This window comes from Xiphophorus maculatus, chromosome 13 (genome assembly GCF_002775205.1).
Source record: "Xiphophorus maculatus strain JP 163 A chromosome 13, X_maculatus-5.0-male, whole genome shotgun sequence".
NCBI lineage: Eukaryota > Metazoa > Chordata > Actinopteri > Cyprinodontiformes > Poeciliidae > Xiphophorus > Xiphophorus maculatus.
In genome coordinates this window covers 4,065,415-4,082,452 of record NC_036455.1, presented here as the reverse complement: position 1 = coordinate 4,082,452, position 17,038 = coordinate 4,065,415, and the positions used below count along the sequence as shown (strand labels likewise).

Sequence of the window (17,038 nt, the reverse complement as noted above, 5' to 3'; positions counted from 1 at the left end):
GCAACTTTATCTACTTTCCTCCCTGCTAAAAAAAAAAAGCAACCCCACAGCATTATGCTTCTGCCACCTTGTTTTCCTTCATATCTATCTATCTATCTATCTATCTATCTATCTATCTATCTATCTATCTATCTATCTATCTATCTATCTATCTATCTATCTATCTATCTATCTATCTATCTATCTATCTATCTATCTATCTATCTATCTATCTATCTATCTATCTATCTATCTATCTATCTATCTATCTATCTATCTATCTATCTATCTATCTATCTATCTATCTCTTTATATTCTGATTGTTTTTTCTTATATACAACAATACCTTATCCAATTGTGGAAACTTTTGTTGTTTTTACAAGTTTTTTGTTGTCAGAGATCCTTCTAGAGAGAATCATCTACTTTGAAAAGTCCAATTATGTTTGATTCATGGCTCATTATTTCCGGATTTTAGATTTTATGGCTCTAAGAAACATTTGTCCCACTAAAACCTGAGGAGAATCTCATAAAAACTACTTGCATAATTCTACTACTGTTTCATAATATTCAATTTTTCAGAGCATCTATAACCAGGAATGAAGCAGAAAACTCTATGGAGGGTTTACTAAATGTGGAAAAAGCTTACTAGAAATTATGCAAAAATAATCTTTACATATTTAATTACGCGTTTCATTTGCATTCGACCTCCAAACCTTGGAAACCAACCTAATTATACACTAGTCTAAGCCACTTTTGCCCTGAAATAGTTTGTTAGCATTTTTAATTGGTTCGCTGAGGATTGTCTGAGTGTCTTTTTTTAATTCTCTCTTTAATTTCCCACTGGATTATATTAATCTGTTATAATTGTTGAGTGATTTATTCTGAGTGAAGAGCAAGACCTTTACATCACGTCTCATTAGGAGACAACAAAAGTAAATACAAGTGTGGCTGTAAGTGATATAATAATGAAATAATTTTTCAATTACACAACTTGTTTCACCCCATTAACTTTTCACTTAAGTCACATTTCCCTAAAATTGATTTTATATGTAAAAATATTCATTTTCTCTTAATTAAATGTTCTTATCTGACAATGATGACTTTCGCCTGCAGGAGTTATGTAATCCCAAACCCATTTTACTGGTTAGAGATTTCCTTCAGGGCTGAATAACCTTTATGATTTTATAGGGCTTGATCACATGTGATCATTTCCCCCAGATGTAAGTCTTGTTTTGTCGTTTTATTTAGTGTCTTTGCAGGGGCCTCACCAGAGGAACCTGCTGAAAAACCTCCTGAAAGACTACAACCGGATGGAGCGGCCAGTGGGGAATGACTCCCATCCTCTGACCGTCTTCTTCACCCTCAGTTTGATACAGATCATGGACGTGGTATGTGCATACGAACCGTTATTGATTGGTTTTTCTCTATTTATGTTACTAATCTCTCTGAACTGTCAGGCCATATTAATCCAACATCATGTGCTTTTGAGCTTAATCCCTCTCTGCAGTTGAAAGCAGTCTTTTATGTCATTGGTCCATCAGTAATTCATTGTTCACTGACCTCAGGTCACGTCCAAGCATCATTAAAAATGCAATTTGCCCTCTTTGGATTTGTCAAGCTCACTTTATTGAATTGGTTCTGCTCAGAATCTCTAATTACTCGTGCAGAGGTGCTCAGATCCACGGCCATCTTACTCTGGACACTAAAATGTTGGGCTGTCATATCTGTTACAGCCATGATTTGGGTAATTAAGTATTGCTGTAGCTAAGTCAACCTTTAAATCATCTTCAGTAAGGAATATCAAGAACAACACCTTAATATTTTCAGTGCTGAAACATCAATGGGTTCTTCGCACTTTTATTCCTTCTTGCACAGATAACCGCAGTTCAACTTTTACTTCCCTCTTGAATAATGCTTCCCTCATATTTTTTTCTATGACTTGATTTTCCATGCACCTCTATCGCACACCATAACCGATTAAAGAACAGAAAGTATTTATTTAAACACAATTTGTTAACTGTGCTAACATATTTTCTTAATTCGTCATAATGTGGTTACAACCATCAGATAGATAAATCATAGAAAGCCTGAAAATGAAACACAGCATTGTTAATTTTCTTTTTGTTATATTTTATATTTATCTGCCTTCAGATTAACTTCTTATTACATTTATAAAGAAACTACTTAAATATGTTTAAATGTGTTTCAGGATGAGAAGAACCAGGTGTTAACCTCCAACATGTGGCTTCAGATGGTAAGGACGAGGTGTTTGACTTTTCTGGTGTTCTGGGTGTGTTTGTTTTATGAACCACTTTATATAATGTCTAGCACCAAATTAAGGTCAAAAGACTCTCTGAAACCCAGTATTTCTAAATTTAGAGCTAGGAAAAAAATGGGCCTCTCTTTAGAAATACCAGTATGGTTAAATGATTGCTTGTCCAAAAGAAAATAAAAGGCGACACCTTAATTCAACTGAGCAAATGCGTTCATAGTAAAAAAGGTTTTACACCTTCTTTCAAAGTTTGGACAAAAAAAAAAAAGAATCTGGTATTTTATGGGTTCTGAAATCATTAAAACACTCAACAGGTTTTACTAAGAAAAACTGTCTGAAAGACAAGTGAACCTTCAAAAACTGTTTTTCTGTCTGACTTTAAGTCTCTCACATCATTGTGGAGGGATTATTATCCACCATTCTTCACACCGTTGCTTCACTTCATGTAGGTTTGCAAATATTGGTTTCTGTATATTTCTCTCAAGGATCCACTAGCTTTTTCTGGCCCATTCCAACGCCGCTGCTCTTTTCTTGTTCAGCCATTTTGTTCTAGATTTGCCAAGCTAAGCTTCAGCTGTTTGACGAATAGAATTACATTTTTACATAAAACTTTGTCCCACACAGGACTTCATAGTCAACTCAATGTACTTAAGTCTTCTGGTTATGAAAAAAATTTAAATCATCAACCCTCTACTATTCAGACAACTTTGGGGATTTGTTTTCAAACAAAAATACCAAGAACTATAATATTTCATAAGCTTACTGTGGCCCGAATACTTAGAAATGTAACCTTTGGGGGGTATAGCACCAACTTGACTTTGTTGTGAATTTTCTGGGAGATTTTCTCCTGGGAAGATTTGAAACTTTCTTTTTATGTTTTCACCTTGTGAGAGGTTTTTCTTGAGAAATACTTGACATTAATTGGACAGTTGATTCTCTTAGGATCATTTCAGATTCTTAAAATTCAGCATTAAATATAGTGTGAAAGTTTATTGACTCTTCAGAGCTGATGCAACAACAGATAGAGTAGAATGTGGTGCAGATAAAGCTAAATGAACACCAATTCTGAAGACCAAATAGATTTGTGTACAGTGTTAAATTTTACTCTTTAAATGTTGATTTAATGAAGCAAAATTTGTTGGAAAAATGAACTGTTGATAGCAAAAAATTGCGATCATCAGAGGTGATCACACCTGCTGGTGATCAATTTATCAAGTGTATTAAATTAGAAGTTCATTTTTTAAATTTTAGATCCTGATAAAGACCATATTATTTTATAATAATAATAATAATAACTATAATTAATTAATAGAGAATGTACATTGTTTTTTATCATAACTGTAAGAGTCTCCTGGTGGAAATTAACATCAGCATTTAATACATTTGAACTAAAAATATGCTATTTAATAATAAGAAATGCAAAGAGATGTTTTCTATTTGTTAAGTTAGAATGTTCTGAAGAAGACTGTATGCGGCAGTCTTTGCAAATATTTGAAGCAACTCTGTGTTGCTATTGAATGCTGTCAACTTTTTAAAAGTGCCTGCAACACTTTCCTTCCTGGCAGGGGAGAGCACTTTGGCATTAATCTATTTCTGTTCATCTGGAACTGAAGATAAAGTGTCTTTTCCTGTAAATCTGCTGGGCCACATCATCTTATCTGTGTGTGTTGGTTTAAAGAGTTGGTACGACCACTACCTGCAGTGGAACCAGAGCGACCACCCTGGCGTGAAAAACCTCCGCTTCACCACAGATCAGGTCTGGACTCCAGATATTCTGCTCTACAACAGGTAAAACACCTGAACACAGTAAACACCTCCGACACAGTGAAGCACACCAGTAGGTGGTGACACTTGTCTCCCATGTCCTCCTCCCTCAGTGCAGATGATGACTTCGACTCCACCTTTAAGACCAACATTCTTGTAAACTCCAGCGGCTTTGCAAAGTATCTCCCTCCAGGTTGGATTCTTGTTCTGCATTCATATTTCTTTTTTTTTCAAAAATTATTAATTACAAAAGGCAAAAACAAAAGCCAAACAGAAAGGTTTAGCTATGCTAAGGCCGAAATGACGTTAAAATGGAATTTATGCTAAAGCGGAAGCTATGCTCCTGAATTTGAGCTAAACCGGAAGTTATACTGAAGCCGTTTTTCTAAAATATGACTTTTGCTAAAGCGGAAGCTATGCTACTGAATTTGAGCTAAACCGGAAGTTATACTGAAGCCGTTTTTCTAAAATATGACTTTTGCTAAAGCGGAAGCTATGCTACTGAATTTGAGCTAAACCGGAAGTTATACTGAAGCCCTTTTTGCTAAAATATGACTTTTACTAAAGTGGAAGTTATGCCGAAAATAAAGTTATGCTAAAACGTAATTTATGTTATAACAAGATTTATACTAAAGCCGAATTTATGCTAAAAGTGATTTTTTTGCTAAAACCGAATTTATGCTGAAACGGAAGCTATGATAAGCATGCTAGCATAACTTCCGTTTTAGTATATCTTCGGTTGTGGCTTTTGCTGTTGTGTTGTGACTTTTGCTGTGTTGTTTTATTGCGGTTTTTGCATTTTGTTGACTCTTGTGGGCCACTGTATGTTATTATAAGCACTCTTCTAAAGAATGCTGTATTATTTCTCCTTCTACTTCACAATTATAGGCTACAATGCTTTGCGGTGGTCTGTCATAATTAAATACATTGATGTTCGTGGTAACAACGTGACAAAATGTGGAAAAGGTGAAATCCTATGAATACTTTTCCAATTTTCTGTTCTATATATAATTTAAATTGTTTAAGTCCCCTCTTTCATCATGGCTGTCTGACACCTCATTTCCCGGAGGCGCAGCAGCTCATTCTGCACTCTCTCCATGCCCTCTTGTTTATACATTTGACATGAATATTTCATTGATAGGAAAACAACATTTGTGAATATAAACTGCCCACAGCGTTCACTTCCTTCTCCTTATTTCTAAACCTTACGACAGGCTCTCCTACACTTCTGTGAAGGTGACGACTCCCTTGGGGTTTCATGGGTCTTTGCTTTGTATTTTCTCAGGCCCTCCCAGATTAAAAGAGCCTTAGAGTGAATCCCATTGTGCAGCTGGGAGTTAGAGCTTCAATTACCCACTACAGTAAAAGTCATGGACATCATTCAGCTTGTGGACCAGATTTATTGAATCATTGCTGCTGAGCCTCTATGTATGTCTCCTCTTTGCTGAGGTTTAGTTCAGATTCAGTAAAGGAGGCGTTTAAAGAAAAACCTCAGGTGTGGAAAAGTAAGTGGGGAGGTTTTTTGGCCTGACCAATGATATAAATCTACTTGGAGCTGCTACTGAGGGTCTTATTGACAGTAAATAAAATGCTACAGGTTTGCCAAATAAATAGCTTATAAATATGGATAAAACTTATTAAAATAAATTAATCTTTTATTGCAGTAGCATTATCTCATATTACATTAGAGGGAATTTATTCAGTGGAGGAAAACAAATGTTGCTTTAGTGAAATCACTAATGGAAAATTACTATCATGTGTTTTTTATTTAGTTTTTTAAGTTACTTTGAGTTTCTATGACTTTCTGTTTTCTTTATCTTATCCAAAAACGTGGCACAAGGTCTACTTCTTGTAGCCACTGGCTATCAGGCTGGACGAGGGCTCATATTTATCTTGCTCCCACGCGCTCTGAGCTGGATGGTAAGAGAGATAAAAAAAAATCAAAAAAAATCTTCAAAGCTCACTATTTGAGAACTGCTTCAAAGCGTGAAGTCTGTCTTAGGTATTTTTTTTAGAAGCCTTTTTAGAAGCTATCTACATGCAGAGCTTTTCTATCCTTCCACCTTGTAAATGTGTGGAGTTTGCTGAAAAGTACCAAGACTTTAAGTAGAAATAGTCATTCCCTATAAATTACAGATTTTCCCCCCTAATCACTAGATTTATTCATTATATTTTAAAAAATATTTTAAGGATTTTGCCACATACCAGGCTGCCAGTAATGAGGTCGGTGCTTTCCTAAAAGAAAATATTAGCAGATAATCAGTTTTTCCCTGCATGCCAGCTTGTGACTGCTTTGCTCTGATTAATGACATTTCAGACAAAAGGTGCAGAAAGTTTCAGCTCTTATCTCCACTGTGTGGCATTTACAATGAGGCAATCTTATTTCAAGGCCATATAATGCCTCCAATGCACGTGATTTCTGCTGTAATTTAAGGGCCGCCTTTTCTCTGTGACAGTGACAAAAGAAAAACCCAGGAGCCTTGAGAAATCTTTGAGAGAGGTTGAAGAAAAAACGGAGCTGAACGAGAAGCAGAAAACTGAAGAGATCAGTTGCTTTTTTGTCTTGTATGGGATTTTTTTTAGATTCATATGACTAATATATGATTTTGTCCAGATAAAACAAGTGTAAGATTTAATCTTTTATTGCATAAGACAGACAATTTACTGATCAATGTAATCAAAAAATAATTACATTTGTCTAAGTCAGGGGTGTCCAAACTTTTTGCAAAGAGGGCCAGATTTGATAAAGTGAAGATGCCCGGGGGCCAATAGTTTGTTTGGACATTTTTTAACTACAAAAGTTTCATGCAAATACACACCGTTATAAAACAATTTTCATTGTCACAATTATCTTTATTTTTCAAATGACAAAAAAAACAAATAGAAGCCACTCAGGCAGATGAGAACAACTCTAAAAACCCAAATTCTGCCTTTCATTCATATCTGGAGAGTCAGATAACATTGAACAAACTGTATGAAATACCTTAAATTTACATGAGTTTAAAAATATCTTTGCCTCAAGAACATTTTCAACAGGAGTTATAAGTAATGCAAAGTTGTCTGTTATTATTAAATCTTAAAACAAGTGAATTTTGCTCTTGTCATTTACAATATCTTTCAGAAAGTAATAGTTTGTGTCACATCTACAGGTTCATAACATCAACAGTAATAACCAAATCTTACTCAAGAGTTTAATAAAAATAAGTGCCATAAATCCAGGTGCATAAATGTTTTTTGGCTCTTCACTGCTGATAGTGACAGACGTTACCGTTCAAAACACTCAGTTTCATGTCCTCAGCTCTCAGTGCCACACTGTTACTGCCAGGCAAACATTCGCAAATTCTTGCTTCTTCTCAGGGCAAAATGTTCTCCACCATTTTCATAACTCAGTCTTTGATAAATGTACCTCCAGTAGAAGGTTTGCCATGTTTAGCTATTAACATGGCCACTTCGTAGCTTTGGTGGTATTTTCTTTTGACTCACAGGCCCAAAGAAATCGCTGTTGTGATGCCAGTCCAGCTTGGAGCTGCTTCAGTTTTTCAGCACTGTCACTTCCTGTTAGCTTGTTGTATGTGTTAGCATGTTTAGTCTGGTAGTGTCTCTTTACGTTGAAATCCTTAAACAAGGCAACCGTCTCATTACAAATTAGACAAGCACAATTGGCTTGATTTTCAGTGAAGAAGTATTATAATTCCCATCTCTCTTGAAAGCGGCGGCCCTCACTGTCAACTTGTTTTCTTTGCAGTGGCCATGGCAGAAATGAGTGGAGAGGGGTTCGCTGCACGGAGGCAGAGACTGATAGTATTAAAGTGGTGCTGCCACCATTTGGTGAAAGGAGGAATTACAGTTTCAAGTTTTATGATTTATTTATTCTGTTTGACAGTGCAGGCGGGCCATACATAATACTTTATAAGACCGAAGCTGCGGCCGGGCCGTATGAAATCTGACCGCGGGCCGTGATTGGCCCTCGGGCCGGACTTTGGACATGCCTGGTCTAAGTGCTGGAAAGTCGGCAGAAATCTGCAGCCATAGACTTTTTCATCCTGCATTGTATTATTATTACTACTACTACTACTACTAATAATATAAAAAATAATAAAGTGGTAATAAATGAAGGAATTACTTCTTAATCAGGGACCATGGTGGGAATACAAAAATACCTACCGCTACTACATCTTCTAATACTTGCAAGGAAATTGAATAATAACAATTTCTTATCTTTTTTTCCCTTCTGGTTCCCAATAATGTGATTACTAAAAACAATTTCACCCCCATGAAGCAAGTGTAAGAACCCATTTTTCCAGAGCAAAAAGTGCATGAAAATAATTTCATACTATAAATGAGAGATTAACCTCTACATGCTCTCAAATTAGAAGTCAGCCTGCTAACTTCTTCTGGGAACTGATTTGCATGTCGACAGGCTCACAATGAACTTCTCTGTTAGCTGCAAGGCTTCCATGACATTTTGTTTGTGTGTGTGTGTGAATGTCTTAACAGGCCTGATTAATTTTGTCTTTTAAGTACATTAAGACCTTCATTTTGCCAGAAAACCGCTGTGTGGATCATTGTGATTCCCAGGGATAACACCCTGGGAAGGGCGCCGTGCTGATGCATATGTGTGAGGACATTTATTTTGCACGGTAAAAGGGGGCAATCTCATTAAGGCAGTGACTGTAATCTAATTTTTTCAGCGGTGCTGTGAATGTTTGTATTCTGTTGATGCTCAGCTAACAGCTGTGTGCCGGCAGAGCGGAGAAGAGAGAATCTGACAAGCAGAGAAAAGACACAGACATGCCTTTGATGGGAGGCAGTTTGTTATCTAGTCAGCTTTCTTTTCTTCAGGCTTCTTTCTAAGTTTCAAACTGTTAACTCTTTGCACTTCTGCTATTGGCCGGGCTGCAGAGCTCGTCTGATCCTCAAATGCGTCTTCGTCTGTCTCTGCAGGAATCTTTATGAGCACGTGCAATGTGGACGTCCGCTGGTTCCCATTCGACATCCAAAAATGCGAGTTAAAGTTTGGCTCCTGGACGTATGACGGCTGGCTGCTGGACCTCCAGATGACCGATGCTGACATCTCAGGATACATGCCCAACGGAGAGTGGGACTTAATTGGTAAGAAGAAAAAAAAAAAAACATCCGAAAAAACCTTTACTCATGAATAATTGGAGTAAGTTTCTCTGATTGCATTCCTTTAGGTGTTCCTGGCACCAGAAATGAGGTTTTCTACGACTGCTGCAAGGAGCCGTACCCAGACGTGACGTTCGTGATCACAATCCGGAGGCGGACGCTCTACTACGCCCTGAACCTGCTCATCCCTTGCGTGCTGCTTTCCTCCATGACCCTGCTGATCTTCGTGCTGCCAGCCGACTCAGGAGAGAAGATTTCACTGGGTGAGTGGATCAGAGCGGGCGGACGGTGAAGCTGCTTGGTTTTACTCCAACTTCAGGAAGGTGCAAACAAAGAGGCAACACATCAAAATCAAACGCAAAGTAACAAAAAAAATGCACATTTTAGCATCACGGCTAAAATGTAGCACAATTATGTTTGTGTTCAGACATTTGATTCACTTCATGTACATGTTTTTAAATAAATTATTTAATAATAACCCATCATTCCTGAAAACCTTTCCAACTAGAGTTCATGAAATACAAACCAGGTCTTTACCCATTTGGATAAAGGGGCCTTAACATTGCAGCAATCATTTTATTTAAATTTTTCAACCATTTATCTTGACGAAGATTTAAGTGAGAGGTTCACTCATTAGGCTTTTATTAGCCAGTACCAATTACTGGTTTTCTTCTAGTTCTGGGGAAAAAAACCCCTGAAAAATCAAGAAACTCGCTTGTTTAAACTTTGTTGTAGCTCAAAAATCAAACATTTTAGTAAAAAGAACTAATCACAGACAATTCTATTTGGGAAAGATTGTAGAGTAACCTTTTCTTTTAATGAATGCCATACCAGCAGGTTTTGATTTTAATTGATTAAGACATCTTTGTCATAACTATCTATGCATATCAGTGCCACGGCTAAAGTTTAGTACAATTATATATGTGTTCAGACGTTTGATTCACTTCATGTACATGTTTTTAAATAAATTATTTAATAATAACCCATTATTTCTGAACAGCTCCACCGGGAGGAATGAAGCTGCTAAGAGAATCATTAAGAGAATTAGAAGATCGTTAGATTTGAGTAATAGCTAAAAGACGGGCTAGGTTAGCTTCCCATGAAGAGAAAACCGATTATATTCCTGGAAAAATGCTGCTTTTGTTAAAGGCAGAGTTGTCTTGTAAAATGTTTGTCTATTTTGGAGTTTAAGATGTCAAGTTGACGACATGTTAGAATATTTTATGTAATTTTGGTTCACTCCTATTACGCTGTTTCTAAAGTTATCAGAAAATTAATCCAGTGAAGACTCAGAACGACCAGCAGGCGTGAAAATATGTTTTTTTTCCAGACATCTTTCTGCCATATCTGGTTAAAGACAGCTTTGTGAGTTGTTCATAATAAGCACAAGACAAGCAAAAGTTTTGATTTTGTCTGACGTGCCGAGACTCGTTCTGATTAGATTGCTGCATCCTGTCAGCCTTGTCTCTTTGCTCAAGTTGATTATTAAATTAACATCTCCAAAACAAAACAGAAAACCTTGTCCACAAAAAATAATTAAAAAAAAAAAAATTAGTGAGATCAAAAACCATCTGTAATTAATGTGATGTGTTTGCAGCAGAATACCTGCATAATTTATTCTACAAAAGCAGCTGGATGTTTCTGTGAACAAAATCTTGAGGTCATCAAAAATAATCAGCACCGCAAAAAATAAAGTGAAGAAGTTATGGTGAAACTCATTCTTCTTGTATGATTTCCACGACTCGATTCTGCAGCAGAAAAGTATCTCTAAATCTCTGACTTGAATAAAGTTTTAATGTTTGTGAATATAACCTTTTTCCCTCGGGTCATAACGTCAAAAACATTCTGATTTACCCAACATTTATTTCATGAGTTTGTGAAGAATCCAGGTAGTTGTAAAGTTGCCAGAATAATGTTGTTTTTCCACTTGGAGCTGCTACGCTGCTGTCAAAGATGTTTATTTCAGGGAACTACTTTAGAAAATTGTTCAGTTTTCTTTTTTTTTTTTTTTGCTGTTTTTAGGAATCCACCATTTTATGTTGGCAAATTTGCAAATCTAACACCGACTCCTGGCATTAGAAGCAACTGTTATGCTTATGTTTCCAAATACATTTTCTGTTTTAAGTATTTTTATTAGTTTTTTTCCCCCCTCATCTGTATTTATCAAAGCCCAATTTCTGGATAGGTTTTTATTTAGAATGAAGGGCATTTAAAAAAATCTGAAAAATACACTTAAGAGCGAAAGGTAGTACTTTATTTGAATGGCTGTGCATAAGACTGACGTAATGCTACCATGAACATGATATAACAGCTGTTATTAACATGAAGGAGTTTTTATGAATGGTTATGACTGTTGTCATGAAGTGTCATTCAGTAATGTTAATGCAAAATTGACACTTTAATGGACTTTTAATGAAAGTTTTAGTGAAACTTTGTATTAAAAGTGTCATTATTCACCAAATAATGCAAAGTTGACCATTTTAACAGACTTCTAATGTAACTTTTAGTACAACTTTGCATTAAATGTGTCATTATTTACCAAATATCACTTCATAACAACAGTCAAACATTCATGAAGAGTCTTTCACGTTCAGAACAGGTGTTATGTTTATAAAATTGTCACATCAGTCGTATGCACACCCCTTAAATAAAGTGTTACAGAGAGAAACATAAGCTTTCTGGCCACTTTATTAGGTTTGCTTTGATTGTGCTTGGTTGAACACCTTTTTGCACTCAGAGCTTTCTTATTTCCTCATGGCAAAGATTTATCAGTGATATTCCTCATCATGTAATTTCAGCAGATTTGTTGGCTGCACATCCGTGATGTAAGTCTGTCGTTTTTCCACTTCCTGAAATTGTTCTGCTGGATTGTTACCTGCTGCCTGTGGCGCCCATTAGACTACAGCTAATATATTGTTATGTTCAATAGTTTGAGATGATTTTAATGCTTTGATATAAACCATAATCATGTTGGAAGAAGGATAATAATTAACATTTTTGCTTTAAAGAGAAAAGAAACATTTTATTGCCTAAAATGCATATCCTTTCAGAAAATGGCATATTTTTGAGTCTGTATACTAAAGTTAACGATTAATGAATTATTAAATTAGTTGACGATTATTTCAGTAGTCGATTAATCACGATTATTCCAATAATTATTTTTTGACAATGTTAAGGCAGGCTGTGAAATTTAAACAGAGCTTGTTTATTAACTGGAGCCCAAAGTAAGCCAGGTAACTATCCTCACATCATTATATCAGCAGCAGCAGCAGGTGGTATAATGTTCTCATGTTGCTTTCTCCAACTTCTCATCCTACTTTCTGAATGTCTCAGCTGACATTTTTATTTTTTTGTTTATTTGGGTTCCCATTAGCCGTCGCCGTGACAATGCCTGCTCTTCCTCGGGTCCACACATTTATTCATAGCGTTAGTATCATAGCATATTGACTCATAAATGTACAATTATAGCTCTTAATTAAGAAAGGCTTTTTTAAAAAATCTCTGGTATTGGTTACATTTACTTTTAAGATGAAGGAAGGAGTTCCATGTTTTCATTTGTCCAGGATTCTTGGACATTGAGACTCATGAGACATAGCACCACTTTTCCAGCCCAGTGTTGGTGAAACGATGGGAACTGTAGCCTCCTTGTCTCAGCTGACAGGAGGGACACGCTGTGTTGTCCTCTACTGCTGCAGCCTGCCTGCTTCAAGGTTCGATCTGTGTCTCTTCAGCGAATCGTCTGCAACATGTCAACCTACCGAAATTCATTCTTGCTGCCATGTTGTTGACCTTTATTCGCTATTTATGGCAATAACCACCGAACAACCTATATATTTATATGTATTAACTAGTATTTCTTGTAATTCTCTAGTTTTTTTGGTGTTTGTGCGGGTTATAAATATTGACGTGTCATTCTCGAACGATTTGATTCTTTTGTCGTGAATGGTAGAATTTGAGTTTCAGTAAGCGAGAGCTGCTCTTTGTTTTTTACAACTTAGCTTCCTTATAATGTTTGGCACACACATCAAAACTATTGTTATTTTCATTTCATTTAAGATTAATACAATTGATAGAAATGGGTTGATATTTTCTATATTTCATGGCGCAGAAGAGGATTTTTGTTTCTGCTACAGCGGCTCCAGTCGAATTGGTTTCTTCCCTTATGCTTCTAAATTGGTGGTTGTATTTGAATAAATATACATTTTACCTAGTACAGATAAATTGACATTTTTGTGAATTTCAAAAACTTTATTAAAGATAAAAGGGCTTGTTCTTTGAAAAAATTACTTTTCAAAAATGTGTCTTTTTAGCCATCCTGAAGACCTGTTCACGTCAAGTCAATTTTTTCTTTTCTTATCCTTCTAAATCACAAATAACCCTAAAATGTTACTAATGCACACAAAACTTGTCTTAAAGAATAACATAGGTTTGACATCTATATTTTAAAATGTTGTATTTTATGAGAATACTTAGCTATTCTTTTTCTGCAAGAACATACTGTGGTATTTGTACGTAGTACAGATAATTCTACATTTTTGTGAATTTTAAAAACTGTATTGGGTATAAATTGGTTTCTTCTTTGAAAAAGTAAATGTTCAAACCACTATCTTTTTAATGACTCTTTAAAGTGAAAAGATCCTGAAGATTCAGTTCCCTTTAAAAAGTCATAAGTCCCTTAGTTAAAACTTCTACACAGTATTTTGTTGCCCCAATTGTATCTCATACTTTGATGGTTTAATCAGTGCTGGTCCAGAAATACAAAATGTTGAGCCACGACAGACAAAAGTAAAAACTGAAGCAGTGCAACTTCAGCACAATCTGTTTCATCTGAGAGGAAAGTCCTATAAACAGATCAAATCTCTGACTTCACTACCTTCAGACTGAAAATAGGCCGTCTTTTAAAGTGAAACATTGTGAAATATCGCAGAGCGAAGGCACAGGAGAGGCTCAGGAGATTATCATGAGGCACAAAGGAGGCAAACTGGGAGGGGAGAAGATGAGAGAGTAGAGGGATTACTGGATAACTACAAACAGAGAGAGCGGCTGGTGTGGGAAGAAGGCAAAAAAAAAAGTCGAGAGAAGAATTAGAAAAAGGTGATGGAGGACAGACGAAGGAAGAAACGAAGGACTGGCGAGACTGACTGTAATAGGATGAAAAGAAAAGAAGAAGTGCTACAAAATTAAATTTTAATTTCACTATCACCCTCTTTTAGGAGCTGACAGTCATGCCGTCTGAGCATTAAAGACTCGAGACTATTATCTTGATTTTAAAGAGCAGAAATAATGGCGTGTAAGAAAGCTTCAGCCTTTTAAGAAAGCACATGTCAGACACTCTCAGTTCTCAGCCACTCCTTTGTGGTTCTCTCAATACTAATTGGCTCATTTTGTGTTTCGCTGAATTTACCTAAAAGCTACTTGAACTGTCAGGTCCCCTTAAAGGAAACCTCTGAAAATCTGCGAGCAGCAGCCTTATTTTCACTCGTGGCTCGCCGTCCTCTCACTCTGTAATCTGAATGGATGATAATATATTTTTAAAAATACTGTTTGCCTCCAGTCTGAGTGGGAGGAAACTGGGAGGGAAGCCACGGCAGCTTTGTCAAAACATTTCCTCAACCTCAATACACGATGGATTATACAGCATTTCTCCAAAGGAGGGAGAAAAAAGCCTCACACATGCGGCCAATTAACCTATTGATGTAATTAAGGCTAGTGAATTGATTCTGGGGAAAGGCGCACGCACTGACTTCAAGGAAAATACAAGACTGTCACTTCCAGAGTTGAGTACATTTACGCTGTTACATTTACTTAAGTAACTTTAAAAAATATATATTCTTTTGGGAGTATTTCTACTACAGTGTAGTTTTTACTTTTACTTGAGTAATTTTATTATGAAGTATCGCTACTCTTACTTGAGTAAACTTTCTGGATTTTCTACCCATTAGTATGAAAAACAAACATGTTTTAACCAAAAATTCACCACACAGAGACACAAACCTGCAGTTTTTGTTAAAGTTTAATAAGTTAATAATTGAAAGAAACTGATTTGGAAAAAAAATCTTTTTTGATCTTATTTTGTTACTGTGTTTTTATTTATGACTTATTTTAATTTTTATCTTTAAAATGCCATTTCCACATAATGTTATATTTTGATCCATCTTATGACGTCATTTTTAAATATTAAATTATTGCTGCTTTAATGAGTTACTCTGTGCTTAATTTGAACCTTTTACCAAATACTTTTTTACTCCTACTTCATTACATTTGTTGTATTTTTTGGTAAGCAAATAAGCAATAAATCAATTATTCGCATGTTAAATTGAATCAAGCTCAATCATTTGCATTATTTATCATTTTTATCTTTTCTCTCTTTATTTTTAACAAAAACTGGATGACAAAAGTTTCAGTTTGGTGCTTTTGTCTCACCAGACAAAACTTTAAGAACAATCTTGTTTACAGAGACGTCATAGTCCATTTTATTTCTTGTATTTGTTTATTTATTGTGGATATTTGAAATGTTTTCCACTTCCAGTCTTAAATGTTCATTAGAATTTAAAGTTTATCGATCTTTAAAAAATGTGTTATTGCATTAATGTGTCATTAATAATGCAAGATGGTCTCTAAACAGCAACATTATCGTTTATCTCAATAACTTTTGGGACAATTTATCCACCTGGAAAATTTGTAACCGTGACAGACTGAACTCTGGTCACTGCTGATGGTGAAGCGACATCAGGACTGGGCGCTCAGGGTTAAAGGAGTCTCCTTTTAACAGGAGAAAATTAAGCATAAAGGAAGCGTTTTTATTTCACCTAACAGCCTTAAAGCACTCATATTTCACCTCTAACCTCTGGGGTTTAATTGAATGCTCAGATTGGAGACAGTTATGCCAGCAAAGCACTGCTTAAATTAAATCTGGACCATAAATGATGTGGAGGTGGATAAATAAAGAGCATAAGGTGTGTTTCCCAGCAGTGTGAGATGAGTTTTTTCTGCTGTTTTGGCTGTGGAGATGCAGAGCGTCCGGGTTGGGGGTGATTCAGTGTCGGGGCTTTAGAGAGTAATTTACATAAATCGACCAGATCCCATCATGAGCCTTAACCGTTTATCAAAACACTGAACACACAGGAAAATCTAACCACAGTATCGACTGCCTAACAAAACGTAGCTAAAGCCTCGGAGACAATCTGTGTGTGTGTGTCTGCAGGTATCACCGTTCTGCTATCGCTCACTGTTTTCATGCTGCTGGTGGCTGAGATAATGCCCGCCACGTCGGACTCTGTCCCGCTCATAGGTACGTGGAGACCATGTTTTCTATTTTTATGTAAATTCAAATAAAATATTCATGACGTCTAGTCAAAACATTCCACTAAATCAACATTTAAAAATCCATAAATGGGAGTTGGTATCTCTTTCCAGGCTTGTGTGGTTTGGCAGACTGAAAGAAAAAGACAGAAAACCTTTTTTTATACTAAAAGAGAATCTCCATCCTCTTTCTCATCCTGTTCATCATGAGTGTTGTCTCTCTTTATGAAGCTTTTCTGTCCCACGTTTTCATCCTGTGTCGTTTTCATCTTTTTTATTTCATTTTGTGAAGTAATTTCATCCAATTCATCATCCTTGCCTCGTTACATCAGCCTTCTCCATCCTTCTACTTCCTCTCTGTGTACCATCCTCATCATCAATCTTTATTTAACCATTTTATCCCTCTAATTTAAAAATGTAAAAATGAAAAGAAAAGTACTAGTTCCACTGGTGAGAATGTCTCGATATAAGTGACAATAGAGCCAGTATTTAAAAATTAATATTAAGGAATTATTCACTTAACACAATCTTCTATATCTTACTGGAAAGTTTTTTTTTTTTTTTTTTTTCAAGTTCAGATATTTGCACTAGAAA

General features: G+C 35.9%; 1 protein-coding gene across 3 annotated transcripts in view; it reads left to right on the top strand.

The window, feature by feature from the left end:
* Positions 1-17,038, top strand: part of LOC102225339 (neuronal acetylcholine receptor subunit alpha-7-like) — a 37,136-nt gene that overhangs the window by 10,535 nt on the left and 9,563 nt on the right. For all 3 annotated transcript variants that reach the window (XM_023344881.1, XM_023344880.1, XM_023344879.1), the window contains 7 exons: positions 1,228-1,367; positions 2,189-2,233; positions 3,930-4,039; positions 4,129-4,208; positions 8,960-9,127; positions 9,211-9,405; positions 16,347-16,433. In XM_023344881.1, coding sequence (XP_023200649.1) covers positions 1,290-1,367; positions 2,189-2,233; positions 3,930-4,039; positions 4,129-4,208; positions 8,960-9,127; positions 9,211-9,405; positions 16,347-16,433 — 763 coding nt within the window. In that variant the 5' untranslated portion in view covers positions 1,228-1,289. The remainder of the gene's footprint in view (positions 1-1,227; positions 1,368-2,188; positions 2,234-3,929; positions 4,040-4,128; positions 4,209-8,959; positions 9,128-9,210; positions 9,406-16,346; positions 16,434-17,038) is intronic.